The sequence below is a fragment of the Penicillium lagena genome (assembly GCF_028827675.1).
Source record: "Penicillium lagena strain IBT 129212 chromosome Unknown utg000005l_segment0_segment0, whole genome shotgun sequence".
Classification (NCBI taxonomy): domain Eukaryota; kingdom Fungi; phylum Ascomycota; class Eurotiomycetes; order Eurotiales; family Aspergillaceae; genus Penicillium; species Penicillium lagena.
The window spans coordinates 1,160,949-1,185,068 of record NW_026623226.1 but is presented as its reverse complement, the minus strand read 5'-3'; the positions used below and the strand labels follow the sequence as shown (position 1 = coordinate 1,185,068).

The 24,120-nt window shown below is 49.1% G+C and overlaps 11 protein-coding genes across 11 annotated transcripts; 4 read left to right on the top strand and 7 right to left on the bottom strand.

Moving 5' to 3' along the window:
• Positions 1–932: 932 nt before the first annotated feature.
• On the bottom strand, positions 933–1,991 carry N7510_007167 (uncharacterized protein; the record flags this gene model as incomplete). The annotated part of the gene is made up of 1 exon (XM_056979092.1): positions 933–1,991. One exon carries the CDS (start codon positions 1,989–1,991, stop codon positions 933–935), a length of 1,059 nt encoding a protein of 352 aa, XP_056832135.1.
• Positions 1,992–2,568: 577 nt separating this feature from the next.
• Positions 2,569–3,161, bottom strand: N7510_007166 (alcohol dehydrogenase; the record flags this gene model as incomplete). Its single annotated transcript, XM_056979091.1, has 2 exons — positions 2,569–2,910; positions 3,060–3,161. 2 exons carry the CDS (start codon positions 3,159–3,161, stop codon positions 2,569–2,571), a joined length of 444 nt encoding a protein of 147 aa, XP_056832134.1.
• Positions 3,162–3,510: 349 nt separating this feature from the next.
• Positions 3,511–4,536, top strand: N7510_007165 (uncharacterized protein; the record flags this gene model as incomplete). The annotated part of the gene is made up of 2 exons (XM_056979090.1): positions 3,511–3,563; positions 3,627–4,536. The coding sequence occupies 2 exons, from the start codon at positions 3,511–3,513 to the stop codon at positions 4,534–4,536; spliced, it is 963 nt and encodes a 320-aa protein (XP_056832133.1).
• Positions 4,537–5,009: 473 nt separating this feature from the next.
• N7510_007164 (type 1 glutamine amidotransferase domain-containing protein) lies at positions 5,010–5,702 on the bottom strand (the record flags this gene model as incomplete). Its single annotated transcript, XM_056979089.1, has 1 exon — positions 5,010–5,702. One exon carries the CDS (start codon positions 5,700–5,702, stop codon positions 5,010–5,012), a length of 693 nt encoding a protein of 230 aa, XP_056832132.1.
• A 1,068-nt stretch (positions 5,703–6,770) lies between these two features.
• N7510_007163 (uncharacterized protein) lies at positions 6,771–7,269 on the bottom strand (the record flags this gene model as incomplete). The annotated part of the gene is made up of 2 exons (XM_056979088.1): positions 6,771–6,958; positions 7,023–7,269. 2 exons carry the CDS (start codon positions 7,267–7,269, stop codon positions 6,771–6,773), a joined length of 435 nt encoding a protein of 144 aa, XP_056832131.1.
• A 494-nt stretch (positions 7,270–7,763) lies between these two features.
• N7510_007162 (uncharacterized protein) lies at positions 7,764–9,030 on the bottom strand (the record flags this gene model as incomplete). Its single annotated transcript, XM_056979087.1, has 2 exons — positions 7,764–8,978; positions 9,028–9,030. 2 exons carry the CDS (start codon positions 9,028–9,030, stop codon positions 7,764–7,766), a joined length of 1,218 nt encoding a protein of 405 aa, XP_056832130.1.
• Positions 9,031–13,415: 4,385 nt separating this feature from the next.
• On the bottom strand, positions 13,416–15,268 carry N7510_007161 (fungal specific transcription factor domain-containing protein; the record flags this gene model as incomplete). Its single annotated transcript, XM_056979086.1, has 4 exons — positions 13,416–13,707; positions 13,761–14,108; positions 14,179–14,867; positions 14,972–15,268. The coding sequence occupies 4 exons, from the start codon at positions 15,266–15,268 to the stop codon at positions 13,416–13,418; spliced, it is 1,626 nt and encodes a 541-aa protein (XP_056832129.1).
• Positions 15,269–15,637: 369 nt separating this feature from the next.
• Positions 15,638–17,050, bottom strand: N7510_007160 (amidase; the record flags this gene model as incomplete). Its single annotated transcript, XM_056979085.1, has 1 exon — positions 15,638–17,050. The coding sequence occupies one exon, from the start codon at positions 17,048–17,050 to the stop codon at positions 15,638–15,640; it is 1,413 nt and encodes a 470-aa protein (XP_056832128.1).
• A 674-nt stretch (positions 17,051–17,724) lies between these two features.
• On the top strand, positions 17,725–18,492 carry N7510_007159 (uncharacterized protein; the record flags this gene model as incomplete). The annotated part of the gene is made up of 1 exon (XM_056979084.1): positions 17,725–18,492. The coding sequence occupies one exon, from the start codon at positions 17,725–17,727 to the stop codon at positions 18,490–18,492; it is 768 nt and encodes a 255-aa protein (XP_056832127.1).
• A 508-nt stretch (positions 18,493–19,000) lies between these two features.
• On the top strand, positions 19,001–20,299 carry N7510_007158 (uncharacterized protein; the record flags this gene model as incomplete). Its single annotated transcript, XM_056979083.1, has 3 exons — positions 19,001–19,460; positions 19,532–20,038; positions 20,094–20,299. The coding sequence occupies 3 exons, from the start codon at positions 19,001–19,003 to the stop codon at positions 20,297–20,299; spliced, it is 1,173 nt and encodes a 390-aa protein (XP_056832126.1).
• A 794-nt stretch (positions 20,300–21,093) lies between these two features.
• Positions 21,094–24,110, top strand: N7510_007157 (U3 snoRNA-associated protein UTP13; the record flags this gene model as incomplete). Its single annotated transcript, XM_056979082.1, has 2 exons — positions 21,094–21,355; positions 21,412–24,110. The coding sequence occupies 2 exons, from the start codon at positions 21,094–21,096 to the stop codon at positions 24,108–24,110; spliced, it is 2,961 nt and encodes a 986-aa protein (XP_056832125.1).
• Between the last annotated feature and the right edge of the window lie 10 nt (positions 24,111–24,120).

The window sequence follows — 24,120 nt, the reverse complement described above, 5'->3', positions numbered from 1 at the left end:
GAGATTCAGATTTCAAAATTCTCTTCTTGGGATAATTGAGGGACTTGACGCGTTTGCAACCCTGTGGGTTGGAGTCCCATATATAGCTAGCGATGGTGGACTCGCATTGCCTAAGCCGGGGCTGAACGCATACCGAACGTAGCCATGACGTCATGATGTATTTTCTTCTCACGTACTCGATATTTAATTCGCTCCAGTAAGGTTTTTTCAGATAGTTCGTTCACCCACTCCGCCTGATCATCTCTGAGTTATACCTCGATTTGTGGGTTGGTTCTACTGTGGATCCAGTCGATCCGGACGCCTATCAATCCAACCTGGCGCCGACGGAGGGATGTTTTCCCAGAGGGACGATCGCGGCATGCGCTTCACCGAGGGTTAAATGATTTCCAACGCTCTGGACACAGCTGAACTCTATCGAGTGAGTGCAACTTTGGCAGCCCTATATCCACTGCTGATGCTTGCAGTGGACATGAGACTAGAAAGGTATATAATGGAACGTCAATTTAAGAACCATCATTGCGCTTTGGAGAACTATCTTCAACAGTCAGCCAAATCCATTTGATGAACGTGTAGCAGATGGGACCAGCAATGGTAATAACGACGCGTATTGATGACAATGGAGGAAATATAATACGTGAAGGTCTCGCAGCACCGAAGATCAGTCACTCTGTTACAATCTACATTGGAATAAAAATACATTAACAGGAAATCTCAACTAAATGTTGGTGAATTAAATATCTAGGGCCATTGATTCAAATGAGGTACAGAATAAGAAAGACAGCGACCGAACAAAAATAGTGGAGCTAGACAAAATCAACCCCAAAAGGGCACGAACGTGAACAATGAACAAATAGCTAGAAGAACGCTTCGCATGCCATGATGGTTCGGTATGGCAGGCTTTTTGTTAAATGTTGCTGAAAGGCTCAATGGTGCTAATACGATAGGCTCTGGGCACTTTTCCAAGACCGGTAATGGTCCATCAATGTCTCCTCCAGAGGCCGGTAAACAATATTCAACTGTTCCAAGCTAGGACGATTGTCGATATCGAAAGGGATCCCCAGGTTCAGCTTCAGCCATTTTTGACTTAAGCCGAGCACTGGTCCACACATGCGTACCAAGGCATTCGGGAGTTTATTCCTCGGAATTCTGGAAGATTGAGTGATAGAACGTAGGATGCGAGCAAGTTCCACAAAACCGTGTGTTTTGTTGTCGGCCAGGATATAGCGACCCTGAGAATTTGGATTTTGGGCCGCTCGAATATGAGCAGTTGCGACCTCTCGCACATCAACAATTGCGAACCACATATCTGGTACACCAAAAAGCAGCTGACCTTGTAGGAGCTGATCAAGTAAAGACAGGCTGCCAGATTCGGATGTTGGAGATAATGACGGCCCCAGGACAAGCCCAGGGTTAATAGTCACTAGCTTCCAGCGTGGAGGCGTTGGCTGCATTTCATATAGCTTCCAAACTTCTTTCTCAGCGACCACCTTGGAGTAGGGATAGGAGTTGTGATTAACCGAGCTAGTTGTGTTGAAATACTCCTTGGAGAGTGTCTGGTTCTTCATTTCTAGCACATCGGCATTGTCGCCAAAGATGGCCACCACGGATGATGTCAGGACAACAAGGCTGACCGTGGGGCATTTCTGAACTGCATCAAGCACGTTCTGTGTTCCTTTGAGAGCTGGATCAACAACGTCTTTCTGGCCGTCGCGAATTTTATTTTCGATGAGAAAAGGCGAGGCAATATGATAAACCACCGAACAACCCTTCATTGGAGCTTCAAACGAGCCTGCCACAAGCAAATCCGCTTCAAACAATGTCATCTTGCCTGGCCATCGTTCCTGCATATCGAGGAGGTGCCTGATTTTCTTTTTATCTTTGGTGCTGCGAACGGTAGCGTGGACCTGGTCACCCTTTTCAAGTAGCTGTTGAACGACATGGCTAGCGATAAAACCGGTCGCACCAGTCACAAGTGATGTATTCTCTGTCATGGTCGGATGTGAATGGAATGATTCACCGAGTGAAATAAAGACTCTAATTTCCCGAGCTCCCGGACTCGTAGCACTTGTCCTTTTATAATTATTTCCACTATTGTTTGGAATGGGCCCTAGATTTTATATCAATACATAATTTGGTAGCGCTAGGTGGGTCCCTTCAATTAACTTGTGAGTTCTGGGTGAAGCCATTAGGTTCCATAGCAGGGAAAATCAGATACACTCTAGAGATTCCAGGACAATCCGATCCATAATTTTCGTCGGTAAATTGAACAGCGGGTATGTGAATCATCACTGCCGAGGGAGCGGTGGAGGCAGATACCAGTCGGGGTCGGTTCGTTAATTCCCCCGATTTCGTTTTCTCAGGTTTCGGGACTAAAAAACTTTATTTTCCATGATCGTGGCCCTTATTTCAACATCCTGCAGAATTAGAGCCGGTTCCCACCTCTTCCAAATCGCAAAACATTCGCCCACAACCAAAATATCAAGCATGTTTATGGCATATTTAAGGTTACCTTAATAGTTCAATAATAAGAAGGTTACCTATGCTATATCTGTCTGGCGCAGACATTTATTAAAACAGGATTAAACTTGAAATGACTGTTTCGAGCGTAGAAACGCGGACTACTAACTTTCCTAGCCCGCCCCACGCGCTGTGAACGACTTCGCAAGCCTTTTGCACGACTTCAATATCTCGGGTACCGACGATTGTTCCCACAACTGTTCTGAGTCTCCCAGCTTCGACATACTGCGTCAGTTCATCTAAGTTCTTGCCGGTCGGGTCCAGAAACATATACGAGTACTCTGTCTTATAACGACGTGCACTAACCTTGCGAATCTGATCAAGCAGATCTAGTCCCATTCGAAAAGGAAATGGAATAATAGGCCGGTGAGGCAAATTCATAAGAGATGAAGCCTGTAGCTAATTACCAGAAGGTAGAGTCGAAACCGATATGATATGGCTAGCTCGTGGTCGCATTAATTAAATATCTAGGGCCATTGATATAAGACAGAATCAGAATGAGAAAAAGGAGCGATTTCCGGTTTAATGCTAGCCGCATATACCCTGACGACCATATCTTTCGAGTTGACAAGACTCTGCCGTGTCAACTCCGACACCCGATATGCGGAAGGCTTTGAGTAAGATGATATACATATGGACAACATTTATCTTCCGAGTATTAGAGAAGAAAGGGGTAAGAGATAAAGAAAGAATAAAGAGAGATAAACGAAGGCGCGTCTGAATTGAATGTAACGGGTAGAAAGAGTGCGTAAGACAGGCAGGTGATGGACCGAGGCACGAAACGATCGTGGGTCTGATTTCAGTCATTTCCAATGGACTACCCACGGAGCAACAATCGCTCCGACGAGCTCGGACAAGAGATTACGACATAGATAAAGACGTATCGAAATCTTTCCTGGAACCAATATCAGCCCCTGTTACCGCCTACTGAGCATCTTCCGGCGAACGGGACCATCAGACCCTGATCTTTGTCTCTAGCATACCGCCAGCATTATGTCTCCGACCACAGGCCGCTTGTCAGCGGCATCATCAAAGGCCTCCACATCGTATGTAGCTCTCAAGTCTACTCCTCACCTTGACGCGGTACTAACCCTTCCGTGAATATGTAGACGCTCAAAGGGTCCGATCACCAGGGTCTATTTCGGAGATCAGGAGGTCGATGTACCCAAAGGTGGTTACTACGACCGTTATCGCATGAACCCCAACCTGGACGAGGTAGCCAGCGATTTGGCTGTAGGGCCCGAAATCGACTTCTTCCGGAAGATCCAAAAGAAGCTGGTCAATTCGAGGGTGGGTCAGGTATACGCACCCAACTTCTATTATCGCACCAGAAGCGTCCAACTCCTCTTCCTCGCGCCCCTTGACCGCTTGCAGTCTAAGCTCCCATCACCCTTGGAGCCCATCACAGTGTTTCCCGGCTACGGTTTGGTGGCGTTGACGTTTTACTCGTACCTCGTCTGTGACAACGATCCTTACAACGAGGTCTCGATTGCTGTCATCGTCCGTCAGCCGGGTAATGGTAGTTACAGTACGACACAACTGCTCAGTTCCATATGGAACCGAACCTTCTACGGATACGTTTTGGCTCTACCCGTCGATACCGAGATCGCTCGAGTACGAGGTGTGTACGGATACCAATTGCCAAAGTGGCTCTCCAACATCAATCTGGAGATGGACGATCACTACATTACGGCCGACCTCACCGCGACCGATGGAACACCCGATTTGACGCTGGAAGTACCCCTTCCGGCTCTGAAGACCATCCCGTCGGAATCTTCGATTGGGACCAACAACGCGATCAACAAGATCGATGGGAAATGGTGCCAGGTGGCAGTCCAGACGAATCCACTCCTGGGGACACAATGTCTTCTCCCTAAGAACGTCAAGCTCTATCGGAACGAAGGTCCATTGAGTAAACTCCTAAACGAATTGAGTGTTTCGACCATCTTACGGATGGACGTCCTCAAGGATGCGCAGATGGTCTTGAACATGCCCACATCCTTGAAGGCGTTCGATTAAATGTCGAGTCTTGAAGATCACTATACGGTCCTGCTGTCAATAAGGCAACTAGTATGCTGACCGTACCGTATGGTTGCCCGCTAACGATGACATGGGGCTGGTTGAGATTGTGGTATCTGCGAAGTGCTTGTATCAGATTTGCCGAACGACAGGCATTATAAGACTATAATAAGCTAGGTGCATTAGAGAAGCATTGATTACATTACGAAGGAACTGTCGGGAACCCACTGAGGGGGTAGGGCATAAGGATGGGTGCCACATGGGATTCCTCAATGCTCTTCAAGTTTCGAGTTTTGTATTATTGACTAAATGCATAAAGAACATATGGTAAATTCGCTCCTACCATCCTCTCTTTGCTTTCCATGTCTGAAAATTCTTAACACCGACAAGGGCTCGTACGATACGGCTGCCAGATCGGCGTAAGTGGAAATCCACCTCGGGATTCCTACCAACCAGGTGGTCGGTGACAGGGTTCACGACCGGCTGATGGCGGCGACGACCTTCTTAGCGGTTTCCGTAGCCGAACCAGGGTTCTGCCCAGTCACCAGGTTGCCGTCGACCACGGTGTAGGAGACAAATGGCAGCTTCGCCTTCTTGTAGTGGGCGCCGCGCTTCTTCACTTCTGCCTCGGCATTGTAGGGCACAAGCTTGTTTACGCGAGCAAGCACTTCCTCCTGCCAGGCGAACCCGGTCATCTTGTGCCCGGCGACCAGGTAGGAACCGTCAGAGCGCTTGGTGTTGAGCAAGCCACAGTAGCCGTGGCAGACCGAGGAGACAACGCCACCCCGTTCATAGATCTCTCGGGTGATTCGCTGTAAGCCCTCGCTGTCGGGGAAATCGTACATCACCGCATGCCCGCCAGTGAAGTAGATAGCGTCGAAGTCGGCCGAGTTGATCTGGTCGGGTCTGGCAGTGTTCTCGAGTAGCGCCATCCGTGTCGGATCAGCTCTCCACGCTTTCGCGGTCTTGTCGTAGTTGGGGAACTTCAACGACCGCGGCTCCAGGGGAGAGGGTCCGCCCGCTGGGCTGACAATGGTCTGCTCGAACCCGTGCTCCTCGAAGACGTGCCAGGCGTGCGTGAGCTCTGACAACCACAAGCCGGTCGGGTGGGAAGGGTCGTCGTAGTGCCCGACGTTGGTGACGACATTCAAGATGCGCTTGACCATAGTTGTCTCTGAGAATCCTTAGTACGCGGTTGATAGCCCTCCCGAGTGTGGTGTGATGTCAGTGCAGTACCGCCCGCAGGAGAAGGCCGATTGACCGCCATTTATAACTAGTAGATTTTACGCTGTACCTTAGGGCACACAAACCTAGGACCAAGCCAATAGGCAAAAAGGCAAAAGTTAGTTTTGCGTGGATCTATGCAAATTCGGACGACGGACAGATCGTGCATAGTATGAGCGCGGCAGCGCCTGGCCCACTGAGTGGTGGCAAGCCGGACAGATAATCTCCCCGAAAGTCCAAAGTGTTCTTGAAAAATGGAGATCTGGCCGATCAATGAACTCTGCCGTATAAGGAAGAACCGAGGTGTATCAAGTTCCAGTCAATTGCCAACCAAGGCTTTTCCTCACCAGCCCTGTGCTTACCTTGCCTTAAGTCTCTGATCAGGTGGTTGCCTGAGGTGTCAGCGCCCACCGCCGCCTGTAGATAGACCTTCCCTTCTGGGAGATCACTTACTCAATACATCTCACTACATTTGTTTCCTTTCCCCCATGATCTCCACGATCACGTTTCTACTGTGGCGCTCTGTGACACTCCCCTGAGTCTGACCGCCATCAGCCTCATGTTTCGTAGAAAGGACGCTGACTCCAGCCTCAACTTTCCTTTCAAGCGGTTGATAATGACACAATAAGAAAGTGGATTTTATAGTCGTCTCAAAATCGTTTGATGAATGATTTTCAGCAAGCTTGCCTCTCGAACTCATAACAGCCCTTAGATTGTCTTCCGTCTCGAAGGCCTGTTATCTTAAAGACACCTAAAAAGCTTCATGGCCTGATCTAATAGAATTTTGGCTTCTGCGGAACAGAACCGAGTTGGAATCGCCCAAACTTGCTGTATTCATCGTGACTAGAATCACACTATCTGTGATACTTCTATCATGGGCAGTTTACATGTAGGCATTGAGGGATATTTTAGTAATGTATTCAAGAATAAATTCGGAATCGGCTAGGCATCATTTCCTGTGTGAGACTTTACAGGCCGGAAGATGCCTTGGGTTTGGCTAAACGAGAGCATCAATGAAGGGCTGCCCAGGCCTGGAATATACCGGCAGTCGCTGTGAGAATTCCGCTCGCCTTTACACCTCTGCGGAGATACCAAGCAGAACTGGCCCAGGCAATAAGAATAAGCAGGGCAGCCATGGCACGGTTTAGTGGTTCTTCCAAAGATTTGGGATTTTGTGCCCAATGGAGATTAAGGAGAGCTAGAAGTGAATTTGTCAAAATTGAGAACCATTTTTTCGCAAGAGGGTAGAGGATAAGATGTACCAGTTAGAACCAAGTAGGCACTTCCTTGGTACCATCCAACTGTACTGCGTGTGTATGCGATATTTGGCAGTTCCTGAAACTGGCGGAGATGCTGGAATTCTTTCCCGGAAGCCTGACAAAATAAAGTGAGATCATGCTCGCCCATCGTATAGCTCTCATTGGCATTTTGTTCGACACTCACCGCATGCTTTATGGCAAAAAGAAGGGAGCCGTATCCGGCAGCTTTGAGAAGAGTAGGATTTGGCATTTTTATGCTCAAGAAGATCAACAAGTGATTTTCTAACTAGCAGTCAAAATTCTGTAGCGTAAGAATTCAAATAGTTATTGCAAACCAAAGAAACTGGAAGATGAAGGAGCGCTTACTTTTAATCCTAGAATATCCTAGGTCAATTTTAACCTCGGCATATACTATCAGGCATGGTGGATCCTCATTTCCGGGCCATTTTAGAGACGATGATAAATGACGAAGTATAATCAAACCGGGGGACGGGCGAACAATTGGCCCGTCTCGTTGGCGGGAATGGCGAGAGACAAACAGCTTTATTTAGACACCACATTCATTTTCTTCATCGTTTTCTCTCTTGATCTGGCTGCCCGGTCCCAGGAAGAGCTCTATCACTGTGCTGAATCTCGTCTGGACATGAAAATTTTGGCAGACTAATAGCATAGGCTTTCCTATCTCTATCTACTAGGTAGATGTATCTGTGCGGTGTTCCAATTCTTCAAAGAAAAACATAGGCACTATGACATTGATTTCTCGTCTTTGAGTAAGGGCGCTTCCCATTTCCTCAACCTCTCGCCGTCCCAGATAGCATACCCCCAGTCCCATTCTTGATCGCAATGGCTCTCGACAATCGCGAACTCAAAATACCGTTCCTTTCTGAATTTCTCTACCGCTTTCACTGTCCATCCCAGATTAGGCTGTTCGAGAGATGGTAAAGCAGACCATAACTCGTTAAAACTGCCAACATTGCACAGATCTGCGGGGTAAAGAAAAGGAAACTTATAGTCCGAGGATACGCCACAGTTCGGCCCAATCCATGTCTCCGGCTCTGTGTTTGCGTTTGCCATTACCAGATTACGCCGCCGGAGATCGTCCGCGTGCAGAACGCGGTAGAGGAACCTTGGCCCGATAGAAACCAGAGTATCTGTACAGTCGGGCAAAATTTCAAGGTCTTCAACTCTTTCTACCACCACACTGTTTGGACGTTGATCTTTTGGAAGGTCCCAGAAAAAATTGACCCCGCAATTGTTTAGGCTGTCCGATATCTCCTTGTAGACTGGATCGTATTTGGTCATCAAATATGACCACACACATCCCATTTCTTCGTATTCCCAAGGAAGGATTGTTCCAAAAAATAGGCGCCATGCATCCTCGGGTCTGAGCGTAGTGTATTCCCAATCGTTAGAAGGCCAATCATACCACCGCTCAATGCTAACTTCGCTTTTCCCAAAAATATAGGCATGAGTTTGTAGCCGACACAATGCTCTGAGGAAGCGACACTTTTCGCTGTTAGATAAATCGAGCGGTAGGAATCTAGGCCATTGAGCAGAGTCTATCCACTCCGGTCGAGGTGCATTTTGTGAATAGTCGTCCAGAAAGAAATGTATCTCCTTATGGAAGTGCAAAAGTTCGATGATCTCTTCCAAACTGGCAGGTTCACTTGCATTGATCTCTTTGTCGCGGCGCCGAATGTCTAATAAAGCGATGGCTTTTTCTCTGTTATTCTTCATATCTAGTCCTTTGGACCGGATGGCAGCGATTGCTTCTGGGAGAAGAAGCTCATCATATTGATTTTTGAGAATGCAGTAGAGTAGGTCAGGTCGAATCATGAGATAGGCTTTGTGGCATGCTGGTGATGCAAGTACGACCGATTGGAGAGATTGCCGATCGCGAATTTCGAACAAGATTAGAATGAGCAGCTCAGCGGGGAGGCCTTCTAGCGTCTGACCTGCCTAAGAGGAAGTCAGTCAATCTCCTCTTTTATCGAGTGCCTAATCATACCATCCTTGCTAGGAACGAGAGTTCAGGCTCTGATGTTGAGAAAAGGAAAGAGGGGGATGAGAATCAATTCAGATGCGTGGCCATGAAACAGCGAGGTTAGAAGGTGGAAGTCAGTGTGGGGTCTCAGCTTGACATACCCTTGCTTCCATCCAAATAATGATCGCCAGATCTTAACCGCGCGCTTGCTCCAGACTGGCCTCTTATCCTATCGTTAAATTTCATGATGTTGATTTTGGTCAACGACAGTAATGGTGAAACAATGGACCATTTTATAAAAATGGCTAGTAATAGTAGCCGCTGCTTAACGCCCACCACACCCCTTTGCCGCCAGCCTTGCATTTGGCCCAAGCATCTCATTGGGGTTATCCCGCATTTTCTACTTTAGCCCCTTTTATAAAGATATTTACTCCATTGTAGACCGATATTGCGCTGCGCTGAGTCTTAGGTTGCATCCTTGTGAAACTATATCTGCAGATGCAGGGGCAGAATATTGAGAAATCCAGTCCAGATGACGGCGAATTCTAAAATTGTTCCAGTTTCAGGACGGCGCGTAGACAAAATCTAGGCATTTTGTACTTCAGACTCTCTAGTTGTAATATATGCGAATTGGAGATCGGTCGTTATAAATCTCTCTCTCCTCCACCAGTCTCAATGGGGTTCAACTCGCTCTCAGATCTCTCAATCGGTATTTCTGTGACCGGAAGAGCAATCGTCTTGAACATCTCTACATCTTATCTTTTTCTTAGTTCTATATGCAATTATAGGTTTGATATTGTCAATTGGTCGTTGTCCTTCTGTTTGGTTTCACTTGATTATTTGGCTATTATAATTGCCTGATATTCATTTATCAAATCTATTTTAGCGTGACAATGGGTTTATTTAGTGGAAGGTCGAAAGCCAAGGGGAATAGAAGAGACTCCGAGACATTGTACAACCGAGCTCCCCCACCACCGAGCTATTATGGTCCGCACTTTCAGAGAGCGCCCCTGCAAGACGAAATATTACGGCAAAGGGTACATCAAATTGTGCCCCAAGGTCGCATTCACGGTCGCGCCCATACTTTCAGCGACCCTATACGACAACATACATATTCTGATCCCTATGAGACCAGACCAAAAGAATGGCCTGATAGGATGAAAGCCGAGTACGGACAGTACAAATCTTTGGAAGCAACATCCATGAAACCGTTGCAGCGCTTAGTTACAAAGGCAAATGCTGTTGGTTTGAAGGAGGATATTACTTTGAGTCAAGGACAAACCCTCAAAGCTGGAATAGAAGCTGCCGAACATATTCGAAACCATAAAAACAGGTAAATACAATGATCCATGCCATGAAAAATGAGATACTCGAATTGCTAATAAATCTTCTTCACTAGGATAGTCCAACTTCGGTCAGGCTTTGACCAGAAGCACCCACAGGCATACCAGGGCCACGAAGCTAGATATGGCCATGAAAAAAAGATCAGCGAGCACAGAAAACGTGCAGCACAGTTTCGAGAGATGGGCATAGAGATTGACGGGAAATACAGAACTTGGGAAAACAAGACCTACCTGATTGGAGACCGTCCACGACGTAATTAGCAAGATGGTGTCATTCAGGTTTGGAGTCGATGGTGTTTTGCTATGAATTGTTCTCCTTGAGATTTTGTTGGTTTGTCATTCTTAGTTCCATGTCTTATCCTGTTTCGCAGTTGTTCTTTCCTTCATTACTGAGCAAAGTTTCTTCTCGAGCCAAAGCACGTCCAGATACTTGCGGCTGGCTACCTGGAATCTTTTATGTATTAGTGAAACCCGCCAGAGTAATTGTAAGAACTCGGCTCGGCGAAGAACCAGAATCAGAATGGAGATAAGCCCACCCCGTCTGAACTCCTGTAGTCACAGTACCACCATGACCTCCGTCTTCTCCGCAGCAGCCGCCAAACACGGTGCCAACGTTGAGAATGTTAACTAACACCTATGCCAGTCTATTTAGCTCCTATATCGTACACAGCCCAGGTTGGTCCAGGGCTCCGTTCCTAAACCCACCCCAGAACATCCCTTGGGGCGCAAAGCTCGGCCCAACCTGGGTATTAGCTGGGCTGGCCTTCAAGAGCTTTGGTGACGTCTATCTAAATTTTCAGCTTGGAATTAGATTGGATGTAGGACAATATCGTATCGGCAGTTCTTGCCCGCTACATTATAGTTTATGCATACTAGATCCTACATATCGGATCCTACATACCGGACCTTACATGCTGGGCCTGGATACTGGACCCGAGCCTTATTACCCAATGAAATCTTTCATCAGACGCCGCATAATGAGATCCAATTGCTGTACCGAACTCTAAATTTACTTTACAATTTGAAATCCTACCTATATTATCCAGTCTATTGCCGCATCATATTTTCTCACTCGCTTTTATTACTCTCTAAAGAACCTCTCACGCGTCACTCAAACCTCATGAATCTAACTCTGATTTCCATCTTTTCATGCGCGCTAATTGTCGCTGCCTTGCCTCAAGATACAGAGAAACAATTGAGAGAGAAATGTTCCAACAATCAGCTCTCTTGTTGCTCAAACTTGAAAAGCACGGCTGAGGCTAACGGAAACACCGTTAGCCTGGAAGGAGTAAATCCCATTAACGTCCTTGGTGAACTTACCAACACTGTCAGCCAAGTTACGGATATTATTCCTATTAGCATTCTCTCTGGCTGTGCCCCGATCTTAGGTGCGTATAACTCAGTCTGTCTGTCGAATATGTTAGATAGTGGGTTCTAACAAAGGTCTCTAGGTGATTCTCAGATCACATGTGTCAACTATATCGCTTGCTGCGTACCTCATGATGATCGTGATGACCATGAGGAACAGGGGGATAAGAAAGATGTAAGCATATTTAGGGACGTCTATCATGGAGAGTTGCTAAATAATTCCCTCCAGTATGATGAGAATAAATGCCATGTCCTCAAAGACACTAGGGTTACACGCAAGCCTGGCTTGCTCAGTTCGCTCACTGGCATTGGCGGCTAGGAGAGAAGCTTTAGGGCGTAGGACTAAAGAATTGGAAGTGACGGTTAAGAGGCGGAAAGAGTAATGAGGCTGTTTTTATAGTAGTTACAATAGCAATAAACACAAGACAGGAGGAAGTCTTCGGGCTCAGAGGCATTATCGATATAACATGGGCATAGAATGGTCTTTAAATCTTAACGTATTCCCAGCAGCCAATAACCCCAAAGCCCCATTGTAAAATAGGATTTTTACAACTCGATTTGTCTCAACAAAAACCAATTTCAATTGATTTGTAGAAAAGCGTATCGAGATTTCGTTTCTACAGTCCGTCCGAAACCGGTGCGACAACCTACACTTTTCGATTGATTCTCCAGCCCCAGCGCCAAGACACACTAGTGTATATTGGGGAGTTTTCCGAAGTACCCTTGTCAGTTGAATGTATATTGCTTCTTACGTAGAATTCATATTACTTTCAAGTATGTATTCGCTCGTAAATTCAATACATCCGACACATCCAAAGTCCTACCTCCAAAACAGCCTCCCGAGGGAGGAGTATTATAGAGATACTATAACTACCTAAGAATACCAATTTGAAGATATGGATGCTGCGTATTTATCAAAACCTCAAGGCGTAGCATAGTAGTAGTACTAGGAGGAGGAGGGGAAAGGGAGAGTTGGGAAGGTGTGGTTATTGTCCCTTTTCAACGTGTTTAATGGCGTTGCGTTGTAGGAAGGATGGGTACTTATTATGATACCCAATTATATTGAAAAGCTGAACGCTGCCTTAGTACGGCTGGGTTGTATGGATAAGAAGTTTGAGTTTAGACTAGCCAATAAAGACGTAATGGGTCAGCCATTTACCGTTGCTTTTGCTTATTTGGCTGTAGACGGCCTGCAGAAAGGAGATGGGGTGGATGTTGAGACGATAAAACAACTGGCCTGGGAGTTTGCTGCCCAGTCACCGAAGTAGGAGTTTAGCCTTCCTGAGATCCTTTTGCTTTTTTTAGAAAATAAATATTTGACGACTATAGTATTATAAAACTTATAGGAATGAGTATCCTGGTGATTTATGGATGGCAAGCATAAGCAAAGCTATTTAGAAGATAGTGGTGGTAGTAAGATGGGGTTTGTATAAGAATGATAGACATAATTTCTATATTCTTATATGAAGGAAAGGAAGGATATTAGAATATTATTCTCCAGATTGAGAGCAAAGCCCTCTGCTTCCAAGTCAAAAGTTTTGTATATAGTTCTTAGGCCCGAGCCGACAAAGGCTATTTACATGTTTGCCTATAAATTCTACCTACGCAGGTTCCATTGCTTTGCTTGCAGCGATTAGCTCTATGTATATGCCTACAGAGTCTCTTGTTAGTCAATTCGTTGATAGCCAGCACCAAGTCGTTTCACAAACCTGCAGCCTTCCATCTAGAGTTAAGCTTAGTCAGGGCCTTCTCTATCACTCCAAGGTCATCGTTTAATCCAGAGCGAATAGCTCTTGTTCCGGCCATATAGAGCCAAGGTACTATAAATGGGGATGTATCTCCTGGTTCAGACTCGACTGCAACTTTAGAGAGATATAGCTCTGCCGCCTCAGAGGCACTGTGCACGGCATCGTCCAAGGCAATGCATGCTTGCTGGTAGAGCGGACATTCATGGTCGAGTTGAAGATGTGGGACGTGCAAAGCTATTATAGCACTAGATTCTGTTAACAAAGAAACACCATCATTGAGGTACACGACACAGCTTACGCGTAGCCAACAGCCTTTTGATAGCATACAGACCTGGCATCTGCTCCAGGAGCTGGGCGAGCATAACTCATTAATGCCTGCAGCGTCCTTTCGAACTGCTCTACTTCATCAAGTCGGGCTTGGCCCTCGGTGAGCGCATCTGACAGGTAGTCAAAGACGCGGCTTAACACAAAGCTGGCTTGTAAAATACTTGCAAAGCGGCCCACGACAACCGGCGGAGACGAGAGTGTGGATGATGTGCTGGGAACTGTGTAATTTTCCCAGTCCTGATCTGGCCACGGCAGTTGTGCATCTAGTTTCGGCTCTGGCATCACGAACAATTGGTGAGGGTCGCCAAGACCAAGTACTCTGTTCGACGGCAATGGGCATTGGGTCAACCAAGAACTGTCATAAGTGGATTTTGGTCATCACTGCTTACCGCTCAAGCAGAAATATGGCCCACCAGCTTCTATTCCACTCTTCAGCATCGATGTGAGAAGCTATCGAATATGTCCAGCCCATTCCCAAAGCTGAGGCATGCTGAAGGCATATTCCTATGGAAGTGTGCGCGGCCGGATAAATGGCATTGCCCTGTTCGTAAGCTGCAAGCAGGATACAGCCCTGTAGAATTTCCAGCGATGCCAACCCGGCAAGTTCAAGATCAGTACGGTATCGTACAGCTGCATGGTACTCACTCGGCCAAGAATGGGGTTCCAAGAGGGGCTGGGTTATGATTGTTTTCATACATAGGAGGAGAAACACAGCATCAGCACGGAGGGGTAGCAGGGGGTTCAGCAGCCGGTCAAATATTTTTCTCTTGGAGATGATCGGCAGCCATCGATTTGCAACTCGATAGAACGAACTTGTTATCTGACGCATTGTGTCTCTGTTGCTTAGAAACGGCCTCACGTGGGTAGGAATTGCGTCGGGTTCGGGAAAGGTTATACTGCCGGTCTGTGCCTGGCTGCGAAGGAAGAGGCTGCGGTCCATAAACCGGATAGCAGCACCATGGAGATTTGCTTTCGGCAAAAATGATGGAGGCCAAACAACATCAGGCGCGGTAGGCAGAGTCACCTCACCGTTGCCATGGTTGGTCTGTGAATCTGGCGATTCGGGCAAATTCCGCAACTGACTATCATAGCGGCAGCTTTCGTTCCGCCTGGCAAGCCATGAATGAGCCCTGTAATGTCCGCGACCCGCAGATGAGGGACGAATGAAACAGTAGCACATACACTTTGCACGCCAAACACTTTGGTATCTCTTTCGAGCATCGAATTTTGCGTCTCGTGCAGAATTGACATGCACGTCGCGGACGGCCATCGTTCATCGGCAGGGAGCGATTGGTCATGTTCATTACTCCTGCCGGGTAACACCGGATGGGACAAAGACAGCCAATAATTTTGTTGCGAGATACGCCCAACGGATGGAGAGCGGCCGCTGCCGGACGGAGTGATGGAAAGAGCGGGGAATGAGCGGGGAAAAGCCCGGGTTCTGCGTCCCCACGTATGTGACTGGCCGCCATGGTACATGTGATCTCATAGTTTTGTGATCTTTCATCAAGAGAAAAAGAAACTACCTGGGCTGAGCCCTCAGCGACCAAACAGAGCACAACCCCCTGTTAGAGAAGGCCTATGTAATTATACCTTTCAACTTTACTGCTTCACGATCCCCTGTAAAACTGAGCCATTGTGTGAGAGCTCACACAAATAGACCCTCAGTCGACCTAGCCAGCTTTGGATCGCCTCACCTTGGCAGCTACGGTTGAATGCGATACACATTTTACTATTGAACGGCATCTTTTCTAGCTAATTAAATGTATATATTAAAGATAAATTGTGCTCAAGTCTCTGTTCCAATGTTTAAACTCCCAAGTGCGAGGTTTGTCCTAACGAGTTTGTCTATATACTCGGGTGGGACCCTTTAACAGGGCTGACCTTTTCTAGCACTGATGCGAGATACAAAACAGTGGACTCGGCGTGCCAGCTACTGACAAGTTGGACGCCAATTGGCATGCCCTCCTGACTTGCTCCGAACGGGATTGACAGTCCTGGTAGTCCTGTTACAGTGAAAGGCGTGGTGGTCGAACAGATGTTGAAGTTACTGACGGTCTGCCCGTCAATCGTAAGCTCTTCAACCGCGTGTCCATGTGAGGGTAGTGGAATCACGGGGCACACGAGTGCATCATACTTCTGGAAGTATTCAGCAAAACCATCCTTGAGCCGCTCGATTGCCTGCTCAGCGTCGACGAAATCAGGCATTGGTGTTTCGGGGGTGTTTAGCATGCCCCGGGCATTCTTGAAAATCTTCTCTTCTGGTTGCCCGCTGGTAATTTGCACCATGGCGGGTTTCATCTCATTCACATGAATGCGTATAAATACGTCTAGGGCGAAGTCTCGCTCTAGAGCCGGGATGCGGACAGACTCGACAGCACAGCCTGCAGCCTTGAGAGCCTCGGCCGCAGCCCTGACAGTTGAGCCAATCTCAGGATCAATAGGGCCAAAACCCGGCTCTACCAGCCAGCCGACCTTGAGCTGTCGTTTGGGCGACGCTCCGATTCCAGCATCAAAATTGGCTCCGAGTGACGAAAACGCGTCGTGCCCGTCAGGGCCAGCTACTATCGAGTATGCTAGAGCCAAGTCCCGAACGCTTCGTGCCATCGGCCCCGCGTGCCAGAACCGGCGAGGCTCTCGTGGCCATATGCCTGTCATAGGGATACGCCCGTGGGTTGGCTTGAGCGCCATGATGCCTGTCATCGCAGACGGACCTCGTACCGAGATGCTAAGGTCAGTGCCCAAACCAATAGGGGATAGTCCGGCCGCAATGGCCGCCGACTCTCCGCCGCTGGAGCCGCCCGGTGTCCTCTCGAGGTTCCAAGGATTATTGGTCCTACCCGTGAGAAGATTTTCACTTTCGCAGGCGTATGAGAATTCCGGGAGGTTGGTCTTCGCAAGTAAAATGGCGCCCGCGGCCTTCATCCGCGCAACGCTGACGGCGTCGGACGAAGGCACGCGGCCTTCGAATATTGGCGAGCCACGTTGTGTCGCCACACCCGCGGTGTCGATTGAGTCTTTCACGGTGAAGGGGACGCCGTGCAGGGGACCGAGATCTTTTTTACCGGACTGCACTGCTGCGTCTGCGACTTTAGCGTTTTTCAACGCACTCTTGTCGACGGTGACGATAGCATTGAGTTGAGGATTCAAAGAATTTATACGGTCAAGATGAGTCTGCATAACTTCGACGGCAGACACTTTGCCCGTGCGAATCAGCTCGGCAAGCGCCGTGGCGTCTGAGTATCTAAGATCCAGACTCATGATGCCTCCCTGTTCTTAATAGAGGTTCGTAAATGTTCCTTGACGATATTTCTACCACAGAAGATAAGTTTGAAAGATGTTCGGCGTATAGTAAAGTGATGATGTCATGTACAAGACCGAAGCTGATATTGAGTAGTGAACCGCTTTTATATATAAGTCTACTGAAGCTTCGTATGGCCCAGCTTCCACTATAGACTGCTTACCAACCACCTCAATATTGGCTTCCCTTTGTGACACTAGCACGCGAGCTTAATTTGTAAGTCCCGAAGATGCTACATTTCCTTGCTCTTTCTGCAGCGGCCGCTTCGGCCGTTATGACGGAGAAATCTCCGCTTTCCCGCCTTTTGCCCCGCTCTCCCTCTTAAAGGCTATCAGCGGCCGCTTCATCCGTTAAAACGGAGGAACTTCCGTTTTCCCGCTATCGGGCGAGGACTTACAAATCAGAGAACATACAGCCCACCGCTAACATCGAGGCACTGTATATATAGTGTGACAGGAGTAGAACATTCCCAAGGCGTTCCTAGTTGCCGGAGCAAAGTGACCTGTGTCGCGTCTTCTATACCCAACTCCATCCACTGTTAGTGGTTACATGAGCAGCCTTGTTCTCTTCTTTGGATTGTCCATTCGATCCCGTCAAAAGCCTTTGAATTGGAGAACTCAGGAGGCGCGCAAAAATGGTTGTCGTTGGTCAGCCCCGTGATATGAGCAAGTGGCGGGACGAGCTCCTTGACCAAAATGTCCATTTCCCCAACGAGTCGGACGAGTATCGGCGAGCGCGAGATAAGCTCACGCAACGAGAAGAGGAGCTACGGCGGTTGACTGAGGAGGTAGCTGAGCAGCGGCGGGCGCTTCCACCCGGTGGTTACGTCAAAGAAGACTACGTTTTCGAATCTGCAGCAGATGGGAGCAAAGTCAAACTGTCCGAGCTGTTTGCTCCGGGAAAGGACTCGCTGGTTATATACAATATGATGTTCCCGCGCTGGGCGGAAGATAAACGTGCACCAGTGCCAGGGGGCAGGACCGCAGAGCTACAGCTTATCGAACAACCGTGTCCATCATGTACATCACTTGTCGATGGACTTGCCGGGGCAGCCTTTCACTTGGCCGAGCGCACTAATTTAGTTGTTATGGCAAAGGCAAGCCCAGACCGGCTTCATGATTACAAAGAAGAACGAGGCTGGCACAACCTCCGACTCCTGTCGTCGCGCAATAACACTTTTAATCGCGACTATCTCTCAGAGACGGCTGATGGGACACAGAGGGCGGTCTTACACGTCTTTTCGCGTGACGAACAGGGCATTCGTCACCACTGGACGAGTGAATCGGTCTTCAAGCGCGGCGATACTAGCTCTCTCGAGCCAATATGGACAATATACGGCGTCCTCGACGTGACAATGGAAGGGCGTGGAGACCGCGCTGCCTACCCTAATCTGCAGTACTAGTCATATCGATATAGCCTTTAGGAGACTAAATATTTTCTACTTCTGAAGACGCGTGAACCTACTGAATTGTCAGCTCGTATTACGCGAGCTACACGTCTGCGGCTTCGAACTGCACTCGCCTCCTTAATTCGACCTAGTGGGGACAGGGCGTTAGGGAGGTTCGGTCATAAAAATACAGAACATGTCGAAATGTAGAAGGTTGCCGCTATTATAGTCTCTCGAGGATCGAAGGATCGAAGAATACCATACCGCCCCCAAGTCGGACCCATACCCACATCCTCGCAACGTTTGGAAAGTGAGCGAAAAGCGGCACGGGGTGAGCGGGAAAAAGCGAAGGGAAGGCCAAGACTTGCCAGACATCATCCGGTACATATACGGCGGTTGCCCCATGGCGAACGATCCCAACGTGGTAACGTACATACAGGGAGGCCAGCCACGCAAGCCCGGGTCGGGCGTTGGGCAGATATGATCCTTTATATTTTTTTTAGATTATATTATTATAGGTCCAATGTCTCTTCCTGTCTCGTCGTCTTTCAACCTTGGATTCCGTGGTGCATTTCATTCCCCGTTGACCATGAGATCTTCTGGACTACGGCCGTTGCTTGGGCTGTTCTGCCTCTTCATCGGATGGGCCCTCGCAGATCGCACCCTGAAAGACCTTAAAGCCAGTGAACTCCTAGAAATGATCCCTGCGGGCAAGCCGGGGTCGTGTGCGGACGAGCCTATGGACCAGACTCTCCAGGACGCGGCCCTACTCGCTCAAAATGCCTACGATGCGATCGACAAGCTTATCTCTAATACGAAGATCGAGAACACCGATGAAAACGTGAATTTATTAAACATGGCTTACATTTCATTTGGAGTCAAATACGGAATATACTGGGATTGTGATGATCCAGACCTTGACCCTAAAAAGCCTATGCCTTTAGTGATTACTGGGGGGATTAACAGTTTGCTTCAAGCTCAGGGTGAGTCCGCTCTCTGGTTCATGAAATATTCAATTAGCAAAGGGATTTGAATTAATATTGGATATGCACAGACAATTTCGAGTTAGCGAGTGATAGGCTGAAAATGGATAAGCAGCAAATAAAAATGGAATGCGGTGACGAGGACCTGAGAAAAGTAACAACTCTAGGGGACCTAGGGCTTGAGCCAGAAGACGAAACGATAAAGGCTTACCAGGAGAAAGAGGATCCAAGCAAAAAGACCTCAGACGCCGATGTGGTGGGATACTATCTGTCGGAATATTTCTCTCCGCAGGTCAAGCTAGGGGTTTACGATATGAAAACGGCTTTGCTGCTTGCATATGATGTCCCGAAAGTATACGCGATGAGTGGCCCATGCCAAAGCGTTGGTGGTCTTTTCTTCCGCGAGGCACAGATGATGATGCTATGCCGATGGCAGTTTGAGCTGAAAAGTGTCGAGCAAGCAATCAAGGACCAGGACAAAATTAGGGAGAAGCCAGACATGGATAAGGCACTAGATGGTGAGAAGACAACCGGTGCTACATTTCTGCACGAGACATTGCACTGGGTGAACCCCAAAAGTACGTGGAAACCAGGGTATTGGATGGAGAACAAGAGCTAATTGTGTGATGATAGTCACTGATGTAGTATTCCGCGCCAAAGGATATGCGGGCGAAGTCACTGCATATAAGTCTCGTCGAAGCCGACTGCTGGCCTTTGACAAAAGTCGTGTAGATGATACATTAGTCAACGCAGACAGCTACGTGATGTTTGCTACGGGGGTCACTCTCAAGAAGACCAACTGGTACCCGAATGGATATGAGGAGAATGTTGGATTGTGAAGATCCTGTACATAATTAATTGATGCCTGACTGCTAGGCCTCCCATGTTGATTCCCAGGTTAAAAACTAGGTGAAAGCGACCAGGGCGGGAGTGTACGTTCAACGAGCCACGTCTTAGTTAATTAACTACATAATTTCTCTGGATAGATCTACAACTCTAAAGAAAATGAATAAATAAAGGAAAAAAAAGAAAAAAAAAAAATCGGATGGAAACCAACCATCGTCAAGGGCAGGGTTCGAACCTACGCGGGCGAACCCATGTGATATTGAGAGCAAAGCTTCGGGAATCGCGGAAACATAGCTTCCGCGATTTAGGAAGAGTTGCCTGTTCAAGTCACACGCCTTAACCACTCGGCCACCTTGACGTTTTAGGCAAGAAAGACTTCTGGAATAGCACTATAGGCCCTAACTTATAAAGCTTCGAGTGAGGCTGGGACGTGGGAGAAGAAGGACTCGCTAGTGGTTCTACAATGGAAAAAAATTATGTACCATTTGGAAAATAATAGACTATATTTTTTTTAACAAAAAGTTGGGATTGGGAGAAGGAAAAAAAAAAAGAAATAAACGTCAGCGACAGGACTCGAACCTGTGCGGGCGAACCCATAACATTGTCCACGGCAAACATGCCGTATGGTTCGAATGTCACGCCTTAACCACTCGGCCACACTGACCGCTTAGATTGAAAGTCCACTCAATGGAGAATAGATTTCTTGGGAAAGATCACCAAATCGTTATCAGACAACGGCCGTCAACTTTTTTTTGGTCTTCTTTTCTATGCGCTCAGTCTACGCGCCATGTCGAAAGCTACCGTCAAACCCACTTTCGAGGCGTCTCGCACCCTCCGGCCCATCTACACAGGTGGCAGCACGGCGCTGGATTCCACAGGTCGCATTCTGCTGACCTGCGTGGGCGAGGATGCGCTGATCGTAGACTTGGACACGGGCGACCAGCTCGCCAGTCTGGAGGGAGTACGTGCTGCCTGGCCCCCCAATAAATTGCGCATTACTGACCGCTCTGATCGAATGCAGGATGGAGAGATTATCACCAGTTTAGCCAGTACGTCGAGGTTTGCGTCTTCGTCTCTTCCCGGTACTGACATTCTTTTTTCCCAGTTACGCCGTCGGCCTCGCATGCGATTGTCTGTTCTCGGTCCATGTCCATGCGCATCTACTCTCTCAGTCCGTTTGACGAAACGTCCCGATCTATTGAGGCCGAACTCCGTCGAACGCTCAAACCCCATACCGCTCCCGTCGTGACGACCGCCGTGGATCCGACTGGCACATTACTCGCTACTGGAGGCGCCGACGGGTCGATCAAGGTCTGGGATATCCGAGGCGGCTATGTCACACATACCTTTCACGGTCACGGAGGAGTCATTTCAGCGCTCTGCTTTTTCGAGGTCTCAACTCCCGACAGTGCTTCGAATAAAAAGTCAAAGCGGAGGAGCGATGAAGATGCCGACATGGAGGATTTTGCCTCCACAGCAGGGTTCCGGCTGGCCTCCGGCAGTGAGGATGGAAAAGTGCGCGTGTGGGATTTGCATAAAAGAAAATCCATTGCATCGCTCGAATCGCACGTGTCGCTTGTGCGCAGCTTGTCTTTCTCTCCCGCAGAGAACGCATTGCTTTCGGCGAGTCGAGATAAAACGGTAATTGTGTGGGATGCGAAAACGTGGAAGACGCGCAGGATCATCCCGGTCCTCGAGAGCGTGGAGGCCGCCACCTTCATTGCTGATAGTGGCCTGTGTGTGGTCGGCGGAGAGAATGGCAAGCTTCGAGTTTGGGACTGCAATCGAGGAAGCGAAGTGACGCACGACCAGGAGGCTGGCGAGGAGTTTGAGAGCATTGTGGCCATTCAATACTCACCCGGCCTGTCATTCGCCATGACTGTCCATGCTGACCAGACCCTCCGACTGCACTCGCTCGAGTTATTGTCCGATTATCAGCCAGGGTCGACCTTGGAGCCATTGACTATCGTTCGACGCATCTCCGGAAATGACGACGAGATCATCGATCTGGCTTACGTTGGCCCAGATCGATCGATGCTTGCCCTAGCCACCAACACGGAAAGTATCCGAGTGGTGTCAGTTGGCCCATCTGAAGATCGGTCGACGGGTCAGGGCGAGGAGTTCTTCGGAGCAGATGTCACAAACCTCGAAGGCCACGACGATATTATCATCTGCATTGACGTCGACTGGTCCGGACACTGGCTGGCTACCGGAGCCAAGGACAACACCGCTCGTCTGTGGCGGCTGGACCCGAAAACTTCGTCATATACTTGCTTTGCTGTTTTCACCGGCCACGCTGAGTCCCTGGGGGCAATTGCTCTCCCACGGGTACCGCCACCAGCTGGCAGCTCGGCATACAACGACCCGCTCAACCACCCCCCATCATTCTTGATGACGGGCTCACAAGACCGCACGATCAAGCGTTGGGACACCGGCAAGCTACCACCGCTCAAGGGAGAAAAGGCACACTCCCCCAAAGCGGTCTACACGCGCAAGGCACACGAGAAGGACATCAACGCTATCGACATTGACTCCTCGTCTGCACTGTTTGCTTCCGCGTCTCAGGATCGCACCGTCAAGATTTGGTCTGTTGAGGAAGGCTCCGCGGTAGGAATTCTCCGTGGTCACAAGCGAGGTGTCTGGTCTATACGATTTGCACCTCCAAAGACGCCGGTGGTCTCTTCAGAGATTGGAACCAGCACCAATCGCGGCTTGGCGGTCACCGGCTCGGGTGACAAGACCGTCAAGCTGTGGAGCTTGTCAGACTACAGCTGTATTCTCACCTTTGAAGGCCACACGAACAGCGTCCTCAAAGTGCTCTGGCTCCCGCCTCCACAGGTTTCCACCAACAAAAACGGGGACGAGAACCAGGATGACGACGACGAAGAAGCGGCGGCGGCCTCGACGCACAAATCAGCTGCGCAAACCCGGCCGCTCATCGCCTCCGCTGCGGCAGACGGCCTGGTCAAGATCTGGTCGCCATACACGGGCGAGCTCGAAACCACCCTCGACAATCACACTGACCGAGTCTGGGCCCTAGCGAGCCCAACGCCGTCCGGATCCCGCTCAGATGTTAAGCCTACCTCATCCAAAGTCAACGCAACCCCCTACGCCCTGGTTTCCGGGTCCGCCGACTCCACAGTCACCTTCTGGTCCGATACGACCTCCGCAACCTACACGGCCACCGTGAACGCCAGCGCCGCGCGCGTCGAACAAGACCAGCAGCTCCAGAACTACGTGCGCGCCGGCCAGTACCGCGAAGCCATCACGCTAGCGCTGCAACTCAACCACCCTGCCCGGCTCCTCTCGCTCTTCACGGCCGCCGTCAACGCCGCTGACGACCCGACTCTCCCCGCCGAGGACCGCGCCCGCGCCGCCAACAGCCTGACGGGCAACCCGTCCATCGACGAGGTGCTGCAATCCCTTGACGCCGCCAACCTCCGCACGCTGCTGCTCCGCTTGCGCGACTGGAACACTAACGCGCGCACCGCCCGCGTGGCCCAGCGCATCCTCTTTGCCCTGTTCCGTTCGTACCCGGCCTCGACGTTCGTTGAGCTGGCCACGCAGTCTGTGAGAGGCAAGAATGGTCGCGCCGCTGCGGGTCTGAAAGATATCTTGCAGGCTCTGGCGGCGTATACGGAGAGACACTATCGCCGTGTGGAGGAACTCGTCGATGATAGTTTCCTTGTTGAGTGGGTGCTCGGCGAGATGGATGGCGGTGTTGGTATGGGTGCGTTGACGAATGGTGTGGATGGGGACTCGGAGGAGGCGCATGAGAAGGATGTGGTCATGCTGGAAGCATAGATGGGAGTCG